The 17,528-nt window shown below is 35.2% G+C and overlaps 2 protein-coding genes across 5 annotated transcripts in view; both read left to right on the forward strand.

The window, feature by feature from the left end:
- LOC134842503 (probable serine/threonine-protein kinase DDB_G0282963) overlaps nucleotides 1–5,289 on the forward strand; it is a 40,152-nt gene extending 34,863 nt beyond the window's left edge. For all 4 annotated transcript variants that reach the window (XM_063858878.1, XM_063858877.1, XM_063858880.1 and 1 more), the window contains one exon: nucleotides 5,109–5,289. The gene's annotated coding sequence lies outside the window, so the exon portion shown is untranslated. The remainder of the gene's footprint in view (nucleotides 1–5,108) is intronic.
- Nucleotides 5,290–12,158: 6,869 nt separating this feature from the next.
- Nucleotides 12,159–17,528, forward strand: part of LOC134841569 (calpain-9-like) — a 39,244-nt gene continuing 33,874 nt past the window's right edge. Inside the window, exons 1-4 of the mRNA XM_063857599.1 lie at nucleotides 12,159–12,534; nucleotides 13,020–13,089; nucleotides 13,768–13,916; nucleotides 14,643–14,749. Coding sequence (XP_063713669.1) covers nucleotides 12,361–12,534; nucleotides 13,020–13,089; nucleotides 13,768–13,916; nucleotides 14,643–14,749 — 500 coding nt within the window. The 5' untranslated portion in view covers nucleotides 12,159–12,360. The remainder of the gene's footprint in view (nucleotides 12,535–13,019; nucleotides 13,090–13,767; nucleotides 13,917–14,642; nucleotides 14,750–17,528) is intronic.

Consider the following 17,528-nt stretch of genomic DNA (forward strand, 5'->3'; position numbering starts at 1 on the left):
GGTACATTATCTTCTAAAATTACACATTTTATTGTCCTGCTTGGCATGTTTTTGTTTCAAAACTAGCCTATTTCATTTGAATAGATCTATTTGTTTTCACTTTTTTATATTTTTAATTGTTTTTCTTGTTTTGTATAGCAAGTGGTGCAAAGCTCAGCTTCGTCTCTGTGTCAGATTTTCCAGCGAAATAAAAAAACTTCTTAATGATACGGTTTTCTCAGAATTGTTCAGTTTCATCAAAATTTTGTCAACCATTAGCTTTAAAGCCGTCTATTTTTTTTAGTTTCAAAACACGAGTTTTTGTTTCAACCTTTGGGAAAAAATGTGACTCAAGTTTTGATTTTTTCTGTTTTCTCAAAACAAACTCTGCCAAAACTAAGTTTTTTTGATTTATTGGATAAACTAGTTTGTCAAAATTTTCTCTGCATAAACGGATACGCCCAATTTTTTTATACAACAAGTTATGGCGCTCGGAAAAATCAAATTTCCGTTTTTTTGGAAATTTTTATCTTTTCTCGAAAACTACCCTCCCATATCTTGAGTTCTTACGTTCAATCGAAGCAACAGGTTGTGTGAATCTCCGCATAAATGGTTTTTTACCAAAAAAAACATCTTAAACACAAAAGATACTGCCCTCAGAACAGTAAATATTTTGTTTTTGAACAGTTTTTTGAAGTTTTTTTCAATTTTCTCGAAAACCACCCATCTAAATCTTAAATTAAGTGTTCGATCGAGAATTCCGATTTTGGAAAACTTCTCTTTTTAAACGGCCACATCCTTTTTTGCAAAAAATGTTATGGATTTCGATAAGTCAAAGTGTTTTCCTTTTCACCGTTTTTTAGGATCCTTTTGATTTTTCGCATAAACTAACTTACCAAATTTGGCTAAAAGTTCATAAAAAAGAGCTGGTTCTGGTAATATTTGCTACAAAAAGCGTATGAGAAAATTCCAATATCTCAAAAAAAATTTTTTCTCTCACTTAGTAGAAAAATAACAAAGATTTTGGGCAAATTCGTAATTTTCCCTACCAATTCTTAAGTTAAATGTTCAATAGAGTAATCGGGTTTTCTAATTGGGAAAATTATCGATTCCAGATTGTTAAGTTTCTTAAATGTTCACCATTTTTTAAAGTTTTTTGACTTTTATTAGAAACTACCCTATGAAATCTGAGATGAAGGGTTCAATCGAAAGAAGCGCTTGCGACACTTTTCACTACACAAGCAGCGATTCTTTAACTTTTTTCTAAGCAAAATGTGATATCTCAGGTAAAATTTTTTCTTAACCTCTACAATTTCTTTTGTAGATAAACAAATAAGGTCCAATAAAAAAACTGGGCAAGGTCCATTTTTTGAAATTACCCATTTTGTTGCCCATCAGTTGTTTAACAAACTCCAAAAAAAATCAAACAGTTACCTCTAGCTTTAGCTGGCCTCCTTGTTATCTTTTATCGATATTTATGAACATTTTGTTTTCCACATATTTTTTTCTCTTTTCACATTTTTCATTTTTTTTTCGGCTTCTTGTTTTTTATGTTCTGGTTGTATCGCAGACGGTGCGAAGCTCCACTTTACGTCTCTAAAAACTTTTCGGATGATTAGTTGTCGTCAAATTTTTTGTCGAGCTACTGTTTTTCGCGTTCAACTTCATAATTATTTTTATAACCACACCCAATGTATATCTAATCATCGAGCGATAAAAAAAAGTTTGCCAACTTCGTTTTTTGGTTTTCTGATTTACTAATGAAGCTCGTTTTCCTAGGTGACGAATAACAAAAATCAATTATCGACAAGCGCTCAATTGTGCAATGCCATGACATAGCAGCGTTTTATTTTTTGGAATATATTATAGATTGAATTATAAAAGTCAATTTTTAAATTTTTTCAATATTCCGCTTTAAATCTCTCAGCTGGTTATTTTAAACAGTTTTAAGATGATGAGAGTTTTCATTATTGAGGCATTTTTTAATAAGCATTACACAAAAAAAATCAACTTTCAGAATTTTCTTTGAACAATGTCAATTTTTTTGAAACTTACTTTTAAAAGCGCACCTTTAAACGATTCGCAGATGGTTATTTATGCATGGTCAGTGTACCACAGCATGGATAGTTAATAGCATGTTAACTGCATTTGCCTTTATTCGCGTTGCATGATCAGTGTACCACTGCATGGTTTAATAATTGCATGGTTACTAAATTTGCCTTGTGTTTAAGTTAGTAGATATAATTTTATTATTATATTTGATAATTTTTGGTAGGTTTTCGGCACTGAGGTCATTTGGCATTAGTTCCGTCGGCTTATTTTTCTATCATTTTATTTCTACTGAATTATTGGTTTTATAATGATTGGCATCTAACAAGAATTTTTCAAAAAGGATAAATTACCCTCTTAAGCCATCCGTAATACAAATAAAAACTTATTCAAAAAAAACTGACAGCTTTTGTTTAAAAATTTTTTTAAAAGTTTTTTTTTCTAAACCAAATTTTCGGCATTTTAGTTCGCTTACTAGAATAAATTTAAATTAAATCAATCACACGACCCATCTGGTGTGGAGGTAACAATTACTTAAGACAACTAAGGCGTGTGGTTTGAATCCAGCCGGGGCCTGTTTTTTTTTCAAATTAGAAATTTTCTGCTTTTTCGTGGAACCGTCCGCCTCTTTGTTTTTTGACTTAATTCCCATACCACGGACAATTTTCAAAGATTCAGCTTTCTTCTAATTTTCGGAAGGCCATTAGTGAAAGCAATTGATTTTTAAAAAAATTTCGGAAATTTTTGCTTTTTTATGGAATTTTTTTTAATACAAAGTTAACAAATAAATTTTTAAAAAACTTTCATAAAAAAAAATTTTTAGTGCCATTTTTTGAGCACTGAATTATTGAGCATTATTTGGTTGTTATTCCTACGTAATTTTTGTTCCGATGCAAATTTAACGTTCAATTGTCTTATTTGGCATACTAATTTTGTTTAAAATGAGTTTTATTCCAGACAAATTGATACAATGTCCAGACAAATTGATACAATTTGGTTCAGTTTTCGAGTTGAATTTTGCATTTATTTTTCATAAAACACTAGTGGACAATATATAAGCAGTACATTTTTTTGGTTGATTTTCTGCTTATGGCTATCAGTTTTAATTCGGTTTGTCGGCTTTTCACCTATTGTTTTGTTTCCCACGAATATTTGGTTTTTTAAAAATCGATAAAACTCTGCCTCCTTTCTTTTGGTGTCTGAAAATCAACTCCTCTTAAAAATATATTAAATTGTCAAAAATGATTGCTTCTTTTTCTAAATTTGTTTTTTTTTCTAGTTCCATTTTCAATTTTTTCTTCGCTCGAAGTCTTTTTGCATCTTCTTTAGCGTCATCTTCGTTTAATCCTATACTTGTTTTTTTCAAAGTAGTGCGAAGCTCGGCTTCGCCCTGTGTCTAAGAATTATGCAACTCAGCTCAAAACATGTTTTTGCGCGAAGCCTTTTTTGGCCAAAATGATCTCGGCTTATTTTTTTATCGCTTACAAAACTTAATTTAGGTCGTTTGAGGGAAACATAATTTTTATGATCTCCTCCTGATCATACAGAACGTTGAAAATCTCAAAATAGAAATTCTAGTTTAAAGTTTTTCATGACAACATTTTTTTTAACTTGTTTTTGAGTTTTCATTAAAAGCTGTCGAATGTGTTTCTGGACTCGTGCTCCCCAAATAGAACATCATTCGAGAGACAACGATTTGAAGTTGAAGTTTTTTATCTGTGGTTTCTTCAAAAATTTTTCTGTTTTCTTTGGTCTTGGTGGCTCTCTTTTCCTTTCCTGTTTGCTAGCTTTCAATGTTAGCTTCGTGATATTGCAAGTGATGCGAAGCTCTGCTTCGCCTCCGTGTTTTAATTTCTTGACTTCGAATTCGGCTTGCAATTTATCGAATTAGCGGCCTAGTGTTGAGTCGTTTCACGTAAAATGCAATTTTTCTGCACATCTCTGGAATACACAGACTGTTAAATTATAACTCTTGGGAACATTTTTTTTGGCTTTTTTCTTTTCACTTTTCCGGCCTAAATGATTTCGGCCTAAATTGCATCGGCTTGATGGCTTCTTACTGAGTTTTTGAATAACAAAAAACTATTTGAATATAAGAGCGTTAGCGTGAAAACAGTAGTCCTGGTGAAAAAAATTTTCCCGGAATTGTTAGAAACTTTGGAAAAGTTTTTTTTTCGTTTCGGCTTAGCTACCTCATATTACTTTCAAAGGTCTGTTTTGCTTTCTATTTTGCTTAAATTCACAAAAAAAATGAAAAAATAGCAAATAGTCCGATGATTCACTTTACCAATACAATAAACGCAATTCCCTTTTTGCTACTGAGCTGGTAAAGGTAATCATCTAGCTATTTTGCTATTTTTTACAATTTTTTTTGTAAGTTTTAGCAAAATAGAAAGCAAAAAAAAAACGTTTTTGTATGTAATATGAGGTAACTAAGCAGACACAAAGTAAACCAAAATAGTCTTTTAACGAAAAAAAAACACTTCTAAATTTTCTTAAAATTCCGGTAACAAAATTTTTACCAGAACTACTATCTTCACGCAAACGCTCGTATGTTCATATAGTGATTTACATGTTTGTATTTTGTTTTGGCAAACAATCCCAACTATAACTTTTTATTCGAAAAGTAAGCAAGTTTTTCAACCTTTCTTAGATTACTCAAATTGATTTTGTTTCGTTCTCAAAACACTACAAAGACTCAAATTCGCCAAAAAGTTTGAAGAAACTAGATAAAAGATACCTTTTTGAGCTATTTTTGGAAATTTTTCTCAAATTTAATCTACATTGGTTCCAAAAGCGCCTTCAGAATGCAGAAAAGTTTTAAGGTTGGTCCACCAAAACTGGATTTTGGGGAAATCTCAAATAGTCCGGAGTCGAATCCCTAAATCCGCTACTCAAAACTCGAATTCTTTTTGATCATCTGAACATATTAAGAATAGCAAAAAAAGCTGTAAATTTGAGGGACTACCTGTTTTGAGGAAAAAAAGAATGAGTCAAAATAAAAAACCGGTGTGAGAAAAAAACAACGCAAAAAGCAAAAATTTCTTCGGTTATAATCCTGCTTCTTTTTATGATTATAGCGCTTAGTTTTAAATCCAACTGATACTAACTTGACCTCGGCTCTCGGCTTTGGCTTCGTTTACTGAATTTCTAACTTGACTTCTGGGCTGAGCATTGACTTGACCTCTGATTTGACCTCTGATTTGACCTCTGATTTGACCTCTGAGTTGACCTCTGAATTGACCTCTGCCTCGAAATCTGACCTGGAATGGTAGCGGAGCATAATGAGAAGCAGGACAGTCCCCTGTGGAAAGCGCAGAAAAAAGAGTGCAGAAGGAGGGGCAGGGGACTGTTGTGGGAGGATGAGTCATTCCCTGCCACCATGAACTCCTGCTTCCGCACCAGACGACCCCAGAGCGACTTCAAGTGGATGCGACCCAAGGTCAGTATATTTAAGAGCATTGAGGATCTACCTGACCATTTAGGAACCAACACACGAGCTGTTCAGTGTACTCCACAGAACCGCTGTTATGACCCGGTTAAAAAACTACATGCTATTTTTTTTAGTTCCGAGATATAGCTGATCAGGCTGGGTTTCGATCCACCGACCTTTCGCAACAAAAAACATCTTGCTGAAAAATGAACACTCGTAAAATTTAGTATTAGAAAAACGTAGTTTTTTGAGATAACTTTTCACAAAACTTTTTTGACAAAACAAACGGCAACTGTTTTTACCTGAATTTAGTATACTGTGAGTTGGTTCAAGTAATTTTTCAACCAAATAGAAGTATTTAGGCCAAAATAAGCTTCTAATGGTCAAGATAATCAAATCAGATTGCCACTCTTCTATTGGAATCAATGATATTAAAAGACGAAGGTAAAAATTAAGTCACCCAAAGGTAATATAATGGATTATTTTTGCTTCAGGAGATTATTAGCAACCCGAAAATGTTCTCAGATGGTGCCAGTAGATTTGACATCACTCAGGGAAAACTAGGTGAGCACAACACTCTCGGCGATTTCGTTTTTGTTTCTACTTTACTTGCTTTCCTGGCTTTCAAAATTTTCCAAAGGGTCCCCCCTTTGGTAAAACTTATGACATCCATTTATCGGTGAAAAACCTCAAAATTTTTCTCAAGGCGCCTTTGGCGCCAATATGACTTATTTCGAGGGGGAGCGCGCAAAAAAACGCCATTTTTGGTCAAAATTTTTAAATAAGTGCCTAAAAACGCATTTTTTGGCGTGTTTTTTGAAAAATTTGCCTGCGGTGAAAAAATACGGTCCAAATACTATACTATTTTAGGAGAGCTCGGAAAATCAAATTGTTGGTCGACCTAAATTGTTAATATGTATCTGTCATGGCCAGACATTTGTGTTCCAGGCAATTGTATATTGGCCCAAATTGTCCAAAGACAGAAAAATACCCATAAAAAACATCCACAGACATTTGTGTCCGAAAGATGTCCAAGTTGAAATGGCGATGTCGATCTTGCTTCGCCGGTCGTTTTTTTGTTGTTTTCATAGTTCTGTCTTGCCTATGCTTCTGTTTTCTCTGACAATGTGACATACTGATCACTTTGTCTATGTTTTTCACGTCTCGCTTATCGAATTGTGTAATTTGTTATGAGTCTTAGACAAACTAGCCTTCTGTCTTATGTGTTGTCTTGTTTTCAGGAGACTGTTGGCTTCTGGCGTCTCTGGCGTGTCTGTCGATGCACGAGGACCTGTTCCACTGTGTGGTTCCAAAAGACCAGGACTTCTCAGACCCAGACTACTGTGGCTGCTTCCGCTTCTACTTCTGGGTCGACGGGAACTGGCAAGAGGTGCGGTCGCGCAACCTCATGCAATCCCCCCACTCACACTCTATTATTTTTTTAGAAGCTCATCACGCTCAAAAATAGAAGCATACTCGGCTCTTGACCAGAAAACCCCCTCGCCCCCCCCCCCCCCCCCCCCATATAGGTCTAAATTAAGGGGTACTATAACTTGCAGGGCGAGTGCCAGCAAGCGAATAGAAGAAAGCGCATCTTGGAATTGAAAATTCTAGAAAAAACGGGAAGCAACAGACAGAACGGGCAGTTAATAAACCTAATAGGGCGCAAATTACTGCCTATAAGATTTTCAAAACATACTTTAGCGGATCGAAACTTAAGTTTTCTCTAGCAAAACTTCTTCCTTGTGGTAAAATATCATAGTCTAATCGAAGGTTTAAGCGTAATAAAAAATATAATCTTGTTAGGAGATCCGCTTTTGCTAATCGGGGAGGGGGTGGTGGGGGTGGTTTCTAAAAGAGCTTCGAATGTTTTTGAAATGAAATCTGAAGGTGGTTGGCTCTTCGACCGACTCCCGCTACCAGATATAAATAACGACTTTGCGTTTTTATCATTGATTTCATTGGTTTTATCATTGATTTATCATTGAAGTTGAATATGAAAAAAAAGCGTTTGAACTTGGGTAATTACCCCACATGCCAATTTCAAAGCAATTAAACAAATTTTAAAAAATTGATGGTATAAAATGGTAGAAGAGACAGGTCGGTTTTGTTTGAATTCAGGTGCTTATTGACGATCGACTGCCGACGTTCAAGGGCAACCTGGTGTTTGTTCACTCGAGAGACAAGAATGAGTTCTGGAGTGCCTTGGTGGAAAAAGCATACGCCAAGTGAGTAAGCTGACTTAGGGGGGGGGTCTCAAGGAATCGACACCTTCGGTCCCCAAATGGTTTCCATTTGGTACTTTTGTAATGCATCTATTTTTGACAGAAAACCCATTGAATTTTCCTGAAGGCGCTCAAATATTTTAAATATACCAATAATAATGAAAGGAAAGCAATCAACAAAACGCAATTTTTTTCCAAATGTGCCCAAAAACGAGATTTCGATTAACTTTTGCTGAAACTTTCAAGCAGCGTAGAAAGTTTGGCCAATATTGATTCGGTGTTAGGTAAAAAAACTGATGTATCAGTAAACCTAAAACGGGCGGACCAGATCAATAAACCAAAAATTCTTGATTCAATTACGTAATCACCTTAGCTAAAAACTGAGATTTTTACAAAATGATAAATTTTTTCCTCAAAACAAAAATTGAATCAAAAATGGAATAACATGACTCTTCCCATGCGCCCCGTAGTTTTAAAAGTATTGTTCTAGCTCAGAAAACATTTATTCTATAAATCTTTAATTCCACAATTGAAGTAATTATTACGTAAATCGGTTTACTGATCTGGTAGTTTACTGACACATCGGTTTACTGTACGCACCCCGTTGATTTGTCTTAGTGTGTTTCAGGAAAGTTGATTAACCAAAAAATAAGTTCTTCCAACTCAAGCCCTATAAGATAGTTAACCTATAAGCTAGTTACAATTTAAATCATCCAAAAATGAGCTGTTTACTGTTACCTAACACTTCTGCAACAATTTCGGTTTTTTTTGAAACGTTCGGTACTTTTTCGGAGGGTTTCTTCTGCTCGTTAGATTTTCTTCTGTTATAGTTGACAATATTTGGCTCAATTGCTTGATGATTTGGGTTGTCTAAATTGTTAAATGAAGTCTGTGTATGTTTCTGGCAAACTTATAAATTTTGATTCCGTATCTGAACAAGACTGCTCGCATCAGGGCGAAGCCCTGAATATTTCGACTGCTTTTTAGGGTCTATGAAGCAGAAATAACATGGAAAAAATAAATGTTAAAAAAATAAAAACAAATATAATATTATAAGTATCCCCCCACTCGGCATATAGACTACAAAGAGATAGTTTTCGCTCCTAGTAACAAATCAATTATGACAAAATAAGCTTCTTTAAACCAATTTGGAACAATTTTTAAGACGGATTAAATCTCCGCTCACGCGGTAATAGCACGTTAATATATCGCGCGTTAATGGCGTTTGGAGGTATGAAAGAAAAAACTCAATATTTCTTCTAATTTTTTTGAGCGAACATTGCTTCATAGACCTTAAAAGACAGTTGGAACATTCGGGGCTTTGCCCTGGTACGAGCAGTCTTGCATCATTGTCTTGTGCGAAACAAATGATGTTTTTAAATGTTTTTGTGAGTTTTGTCTGCTTACTAATTGTATTGAGTAATGTTTTGAGCTTCAGAATGCGTCTTTTTCGCCATTAGTTTTCATGAAGGTTCTCTTAAGTAATGCGAATTTATGCATGGTCAGTGTACCACAGCATGGATAGTTAATAGCATGTTAACTGCATTTGCCTTTATTCGCGTTGCATGATCAGTGTACCACTGCATGGTTTAATAATTGCATGGTTACTAAATTTGCCTTGTGTTTAAGTTAGTAGATATAATTTTATTATTATATTTGATAATTTTTGGTAGGTTTTCGGCACTGAGGTCATTTGGCATTAGTTCCGTCGGCTTATTTTTCTATCATTTTATTTCTACTGAATTATTGGTTTTATAATGATTGGCATCTAACAAGAATTTTTCAAAAAGGATAAATTACCCTCTTAAGCCATCCGTAATACAAATAAAAACTTATTCAAAAAAAACTGACAGCTTTTGTTTAAAAATTTTTTTAAAAGTTTTTTTTTCTAAACCAAATTTTCGGCATTTTAGTTCGCTTACTAGAATAAATTTAAATTAAATCAATCACACGACCCATCTGGTGTGGAGGTAACAATTACTTAAGACAACTAAGGCGTGTGGTTTGAATCCAGCCGGGGCCTGTTTTTTTTTCAAATTAGAAATTTTCTGCTTTTTCGTGGAACCGTCCGCCTCTTTGTTTTTTGACTTAATTCCCATACCACGGACAATTTTCAAAGATTCAGCTTTCTTCTAATTTTCGGAAGGCCATTAGTGAAAGCAATTGATTTTTAATAATACAAAGTTAACAAATAAATTTTTAAAAAACTTTCATAAAAAAAAATTTTTAGTGCCATTTTTTGAGCACTGAATTATTGAGCATTATTTGGTTGTTATTCCTACGTAATTTTTGTTCCGATGCAAATTTAACGTTCAATTGTCTTATTTGGCATACTAATTTTGTTTAAAATGAGTTTTATTCCAGACAAATTGATACAATGTCCAGACAAATTGATACAATTTGGTACAGTTTTCGAGTTGAATTTTGCATTTATTTTTCATAAAACACTAGTGGACAATATATAAGCAGTACATTTTTTTGGTTGATTTTCTGCTTATGGCTATCAGTTTTAATTCGGTTTGTCGGCTTTTCACCTATTGTTTTGTTTCCCACGAATATTTGGTTTTTTAAAAATCGATAAAACTCTGCCTCCTTTCTTTTGATGTCTGAAAATCAACTCCTCTTAAAAATATATTAAATTGTCAAAAATGATTGCTTCTTTTTCTAAATTTGTTTTTTTTTTCTAGTTCCATTTTCAATTTTTTCTTCGCTCGAAGTCTTTTTGCATCTTCTTTAGCGTCATCTTCGTTTAATCCTATACTTGTTTTTTTCAAAGTAGTGCGAAGCTCGGCTTCGCCCTGTGTCTAAGAATTATGCAACTCAGCTCAAAACATGTTTTTGCTCGAAGCCTTTTTTGGCCAAAATGATCTCGGCTTATTTTTTTATCGCTTACAAAACTTAATTTAGGTCGTTTGAGGGAAACATAATTTTTATGATCTCCTCCTGATCATACAGAACGTTGAAAATCTCAAAATAGAAATTCTAGTTTAAAGTTTTTCATGACATCATTTTTTTTAACTTGTTTTTGAGTTTTCATTAAAAGCTGTCGAATGTGTTTCTGGACTCGTGCTCCCCAAATAGAACATCATTCGAGAGACAACGATTTGAAGTTGAAGTTTTTTATCTGTGGTTTCTTCAAAAATTTTTCTGTTTTCTTTGGTCTTGGTGGCTCTCTTTTCCTTTCCTGTTTGCTAGCTTTCAATGTTAGCTTCGTGATATTGCAAGTGATGCGAAGCTCTGCTTCGCCTCCGTGTTGTAATTTCTTGACTGCGAATTCGGCTTGCAATTTATCGAATTAGCGGCCTAGTGTTGAGTCGTTTCACGTAAAATGCAATTTTTCTGCACATCTCTGGAATACACAGACTGTTAAATTATAACTCTTGGGAACATTTTTTTTGGCTTTTTTCTTTTCACTTTTCCGGCCTAAATGATTTCGGCCTAAATTGCATCGGCTTGATGGCTTCTTACTGAGTTTTTGAATAACAAAAAACTATTTGAATATAAGAGCGTTAGCGTGAAAACAGTAGTCCTGGTGAAAAAAATTTTCCCGGAATTGTTAGAAACTTTGGAAAAGTTTTTTTTCGTTTCGGCTTAGCTACCTCATATTACTTTCAAAAGTCTGTTTTGCTTTCTATTTTGCTTAAATTCACAAAAAAAATGAAAAAATAGCAAATAGTCCGATGATTCACTTTACCAATACAATAAACGCAATTCCATTTTTGCTACTGTGCTGGTAAAGGTAATCATCTAGCTATTTTGCTATTTTGCACAATTTTTTTTGTAAGTTTTAGCAAAATAGAAAGCAAAAAAAAAACGTTTTTGTATGTAATATGAGGTAACTAAGCAGACACAAAGTAAACCAAAATAGTCTTTTAACGAAAAAAAAACACTTCTAAATTTTCTTAAAATTCCGGTAACAAAATTTTTACCAGAACTACTATCTTCACGCAAACGCTCGTATGTTCATATAGTGATTTACATGTTTGTATTTTGTTTTGGCAAACAATCCCAACTATAACTTTTTATTCGAAAAGTAAGCAAGTTTTTCAACCTTTCTTAGATTACTCAAATTGATTTTGTTTCGTTCTCAAAACACTACAAAGACTCAAATTCGCCAAAAAGTTTGAAGAAACTAGATAAAAGATACCTTTTTGAGCTATTTTTGGAAATTTTTCTCAAATTTAATCTACATTGGTTCCAAAAGCGCCTTCAGAATGCAGAAAAGTTTTAAGGTTGGTCCACCAAAACTGGATTTTGGGGAAATCTCAAATAGTCCGGAGTCGAATCCCTAAATCCGCTACTCGAAACTCGAATTCTTTTTGATCATCTGAACATATTAAGAATAGCAAAAAAAGCTGTAAATTTGAGGGACTACCTGTTTTGAGGAAAAAAGAATGAGTCAAAATAAAAAACCGGTGTGAGAAAAAAACAACGCAAAAAGCAAAAATTTCTTCGGTTATAATCCTGCTTCTTTTTATGATTATAGCGCTTAGTTTTAAATCCAACTGATACTAACTTGACCTCGGCTCTCGGCTTTGGCTTCGTTTACTGAATTTCTAACTTGACTTCTGGGCTGAGCATTGACTTGACCTCTGATTTGACCTCTGATTTGACCTCTGATTTGACCTCTGAGTTGACCTCTGAATTGACCTCTGCCTCGAAATCTGACCTGGAATGGTAGCGGAGCATAATGAGAAGCAGGACAGTCCCCTGTGGAAAGCGCAGAAAAAAGAGTGCAGAAGGAGGGGCAGGGGACTGTTGTGGGAGGATGAGTCATTCCCTGCCACCATGAACTCCTGCTTCCGCACCAGACGACCCCAGAGCGACTTCAAGTGGATGCGACCCAAGGTCAGTATATTTAAGAGCATTGAGGATCTACCTGACCATTTAGGAACCAACACACGAGCTGTTCAGTGTACTCCACAGAACCGCTGTTATGACCCGGTTAAAAAACTACATGCTATTTTTTTTAGTTCCGAGATATAGCTGATCAGGCTGGGTTTCGATCCACCGACCTTTCGCAACAAAAAACATCTTGCTGAAAAATGAACACTCGTAAAATTTAGTATTAGAAAAACGTAGTTTTTTGAGATAACTTTTCACAAAACTTTTTTGACAAAACAAACGGCAACTGTTTTTACCTGAATTTAGTATACTGTGAGTTGGTTCAAGTAATTTTTCAACCAAATAGAAGTATTTAGGCCAAAATAAGCTTCTAATGGTCAAGATAATCAAATCAGATTGCCACTCTTCTATTGGAATCAATGATATTAAAAGACGAAGGTAAAAATTAAGTCACCCAAAGGTAATATAATGGATTATTTTTGCTTCAGGAGATTATTAGCAACCCGAAAATGTTCTCAGATGGTGCCAGTAGATTTGACATCACTCAGGGAAAACTAGGTGAGCACAACACTCTCGGCGATTTCGTTTTTGTTTCTACTTTACTTGCTTTCCTGGCTTTCAAAATTTTCCAAAGGGTCCCCCCTTTGGTAAAACTTATGACATCCATTTATCGGTGAAAAACCTCAAAATTTTTCTCAAGGCGCCTTTGGCGCCAATATGACTTATTTCGAGGGGGAGCGCGCAAAAAAAACGCCATTTTTGGTCAAAATTTTTAAATAAGTGCCTAAAAACGCATTTTTTGGCGTGTTTTTTGAAAAATTTGCCTGCGGTGAAAAAATACGGTCCAAATACTATACTATTTTAGGAGAGCTCGGAAAATCAAATTGTTGGTCGACCTAAATTGTTAATATGTATCTGTCATGGCCAGACATTTGTGTTCCAGGCAATTGTATATTGGCCCAAATTGTCCAAAGACAGAAAAATACCCATAAAAAACATCCACAGACATTTGTGTCCGAAAGATGTCCAAGTTGAAATGGCGATGTCGATCTTGCTTCGCCGGTCGTTTTTTTGTTGTTTTCATAGTTCTGTCTTGCCTATGCTTCTGTTTTCTCTGACAATGTGACATACTGATCACTTTGTCTATGTTTTTCACGTCTCGCTTATCGAATTGTGTAATTTGTTATGAGTCTTAGACAAACTAGCCTTCTGTCTTATGTGTTGTCTTGTTTTCAGGAGACTGTTGGCTTCTGGCGTCTCTGGCGTGTCTGTCGATGCACGAGGACCTGTTCCACTGTGTGGTTCCAAAAGACCAGGACTTCTCAGACCCAGACTACTGTGGCTGCTTCCGCTTCTACTTCTGGGTCGACGGGAACTGGCAAGAGGTGCGGTCGCGCAACCTCATGCAATCCCCCCACTCACACTCTATTATTTTTTTAGAAGCTCATCACGCTCAAAAATAGAAGCAGACTCGGCTCTTGACCAGAAAACCCCCTCGCCCCCCCCCCCCCCCATATAGGTCTAAATTAAGGGGTACTATAACTTGCAGGGCGAGTGCCAGCAAGCGAATAGAAGAAAGCGCATCTTGGAATTGAAAATTCTAGAAAAAACGGGAAGCAACAGACAGAACGGGCAGTTAATAAACCTAATAGGGCGCAAATTACTGCCTATAAGATTTTCAAAACATACTTTAGCGGATCGAAACTTAAGTTTTCTCTAGCAAAACTTCTTCCTTGTGGTAAAATATCATAGTCTAATCGAAGGTTTAAGCGTAATAAAAAATATAATCTTGTTAGGAGATCCGCTTTTGCTAATCGGGGAGGGGGTGGTGGGGGTGGTTTCTAAAAGAGCTTCGAATGTTTTTGAAATGAAATCTGAAGGTGGTTGGCTCTTCGACCGACTCCCGCTACCAGATATAAATAACGACTTTGCGTTTTTATCATTGATTTCATTGGTTTTATCATTGATTTATCATTGAAGTTGAATATGAAAAAAAAGCGTTTGAACTTGGGTAATTACCCCACATGCCAATTTCAAAGCAATTAAACAAATTTTAAAAAATTGATGGTATAAAATGGTAGAAGAGACAGGTCGGTTTTGTTTGAATTCAGGTGCTAATTGACGATCGACTGCCGACGTTCAAGGGCAACCTGGTGTTTGTTCACTCGAGAGACAAGAATGAGTTCTGGAGTGCCTTGGTGGAAAAAGCATACGCCAAGTGAGTAAGCTGACTTAGGGTGGGGGGGGGGTCTCAAGGAATCGACACCTTCGGTCCCCAAATGGTTTCCATTTGGTACTTTTGTAATGCATCTATTTTTGACCGAAAACCCATTGAATTTTCCTGAAGGCGCTCAAATATTTTAAATATACCAATAATAATGAAAGGAAAGCAATCAACAAAACGCAATTTTTTTCCAAATGTGCCCAAAAACGAGATTTCGATTAACTTTTGCTGAAACTTTCAAGCAGCGTAGAAAGTTTGGCCAATATTGATTCGGTGTTAGGTAAAAAAACTGATGTATCAGTAAACCGAAAACGGGCGGACCAGATCAATAAACCAAAAATTCTTGATTCAATTACGTAATCACCTTAGCTAAAAACTGAGATTTTTACAAAATGATAAATTTTTTCCTCAAAACAAAAATTGAATCAAAAATGGAATAACATGACTCTTCCCATGCGCCCCGTAGTTTTAAAAGTATTGTTCTAGCTCAGAAAACATTTATTCTATAAATCTTTAATTCCACAATTGATGTAATTATTACGTAAATCGGTTTACTGATCTGGTAGTTTACTGACACATCGGTTTACTGTACGCACCCCGTTGATTCGTCTTAGTGTGTTTCAGGAAAGTTGATTAACCAAAAAATAAGTTCTTCCAACTCAAGCCCTATAAGATAGTTAACCTATAAGCTAGTTACAATTTAAATCATCCAAAAATGAGCTGTTTACTGTTACCTAACACTTCTGCAACAATTTCGGTTTTTTTTGAAACTTTCGGTACTTTTTCGGAGGGTTTCTTCTGCTCGTTAGATTTTCTTTTGTTATAGTTGACAATATTTGGCTCAATTGCTTGATGATTTGGGTTGTCTAAATTGTTAAATGAAGTCTGTGTATGTTTCTGGCAAACTTATAAATTTTGATTCCGTATCTGAACAAGACTGCTCGCATCAGGGCGAAGCCCTGAATATTTCGACTGCTTTTTAGGGTCTATGAAGCAGAAATAACATGGAAAAAATAAATGTTAAAAAAATAAAAACAAATATATTATTATAAGTATCCCCCCACTCGGCATATAGACTACAAAGAGATAGTTTTCGCTCCTAGTAACAAATCAATTATGACAAAATAAGCTTCTTTAAACCAATTTGGAACAATTTTTAAGACGGATTAAATCTCCGCTCACGCGGTAATAGCACGTTAATATATCGCGCGTTAATGGCGTTTGGAGGTATGAAAGAAAAAACTCAATATTTCTTCTAATTTTTTTGAGCGAACATTGCTTCATAGACCTTAAAAGACAGTTGGAACATTCGGGGCTTTGCCCTGGTACGAGCAGTCTTGCATCATTGTCTTGTGCGAAACAAATGATGTTTTTAAATGTTTTTGTGAGTTTTGTCTGCTTACTAATTGTATTGAGTAATGTTTTGAGCTTCAGAATGCGTCTTTTTCGCCATTAGTTTTCATGAAGATTCTCTTAAGTAATGCGACAGTATTTCATACAAACTTTCACGATGGTCAAAATCTGTGTTTTTATTTTCAATTTTGACAAAATCATTGTACTATCAGCCTATTGAGTAACTTTGCAATAAATTGGTAATCTTTTGCTCAAATCTTTCTGCATAAATTTTTTCATGAAGTTTGCTCGTATCAGGGCATAAAACCCTGAAGGTTCCCACTGCCCACGAACTTCCCATGGTACCGAACCGCTTTTGGTACATGAAATATTGACAAACTGCATTTTTTAAGCTGATTATATCGAAGTTTGAAAGTTGAGTCGTACGAAATTAATCCGACCGATCTGGTTTGCTAGCTTCTATTCAATTTGATTTGGAACGATTTTGTTGTGCGGGATAATTCGCCACGAATAAATAATTCGCGTTACGCTCTCAGCAATATGAATGAACTCTTCAAAGAGCGCCTAATTTAGTCCAGAACATGACCAATTTGGCAATTTTCAAACTCCCAGAACTTTACAAAATATAATTGGAAGTAAAATATCTTTTTAAGTTTGAACTCAAGGGGTCGATATCTTGAATGGGGTATAAACAAATTTTCTCGATAACTATTATTTCAATCGGCAAAAATTGACTGAATGAAAAACCACAGCGAGCATAAATATTCGGTTTTCTTGAAAGTCGGAACAATAATTCGCATATTGAAACAAATTATCAAACTATTCGGCTCTTTTTCTCCCCCCCCCCACCTGCAAACTTTTATTCAAAAAATTACTGTTCACATTGTCCGTTTATTATGAAAACTGACATGCAGACTAATTAGGCCGCGACAAACATCTTTGGTCTTCATAATAACCCTTGCAAAACCACTCGCTAGTCTATTAAATTGATGCTGGTGTGAGGTGGGGAAAAAAGGAAAAACAGTCAAGTATTCTTCCAACAGCAAAACCGCACTTTTGTCTAGTGCAAGCATACTCGCTCGCATCTGGATCGATGCCCATACGCAGTCAGTTTTTCTAAAATCTGTCTGAATAAAAAACCCCGGGCATAAAAAACCCCGGGCATTTATGTTCCTCACTTTCTTCCAAAGTCGCAACAATAAGTGGTAATTCGACTGTTCATTGTGGAACACACACCTGTGTGGTGCATTTGTGACGTTAGATCTACACTTTTTGCGACAGCGAGGGTTAGTTTGATCGATTGGAATACTTGATATTATAGTTCGAATATTTTGAAAAAAATAAATTAATAAAAAGCCGATTCCTATCAATGCTAAACGTTTTGCAACTATTTTTTTTCGCATGACTCCTTGAAATTTTT

The sequence above is a fragment of the Symsagittifera roscoffensis genome, chromosome 3, assembly GCF_963678635.1.
Source record: "Symsagittifera roscoffensis chromosome 3, txSymRosc1.1, whole genome shotgun sequence".
Taxonomy (NCBI): domain Eukaryota; kingdom Metazoa; phylum Xenacoelomorpha; order Acoela; family Convolutidae; genus Symsagittifera; species Symsagittifera roscoffensis.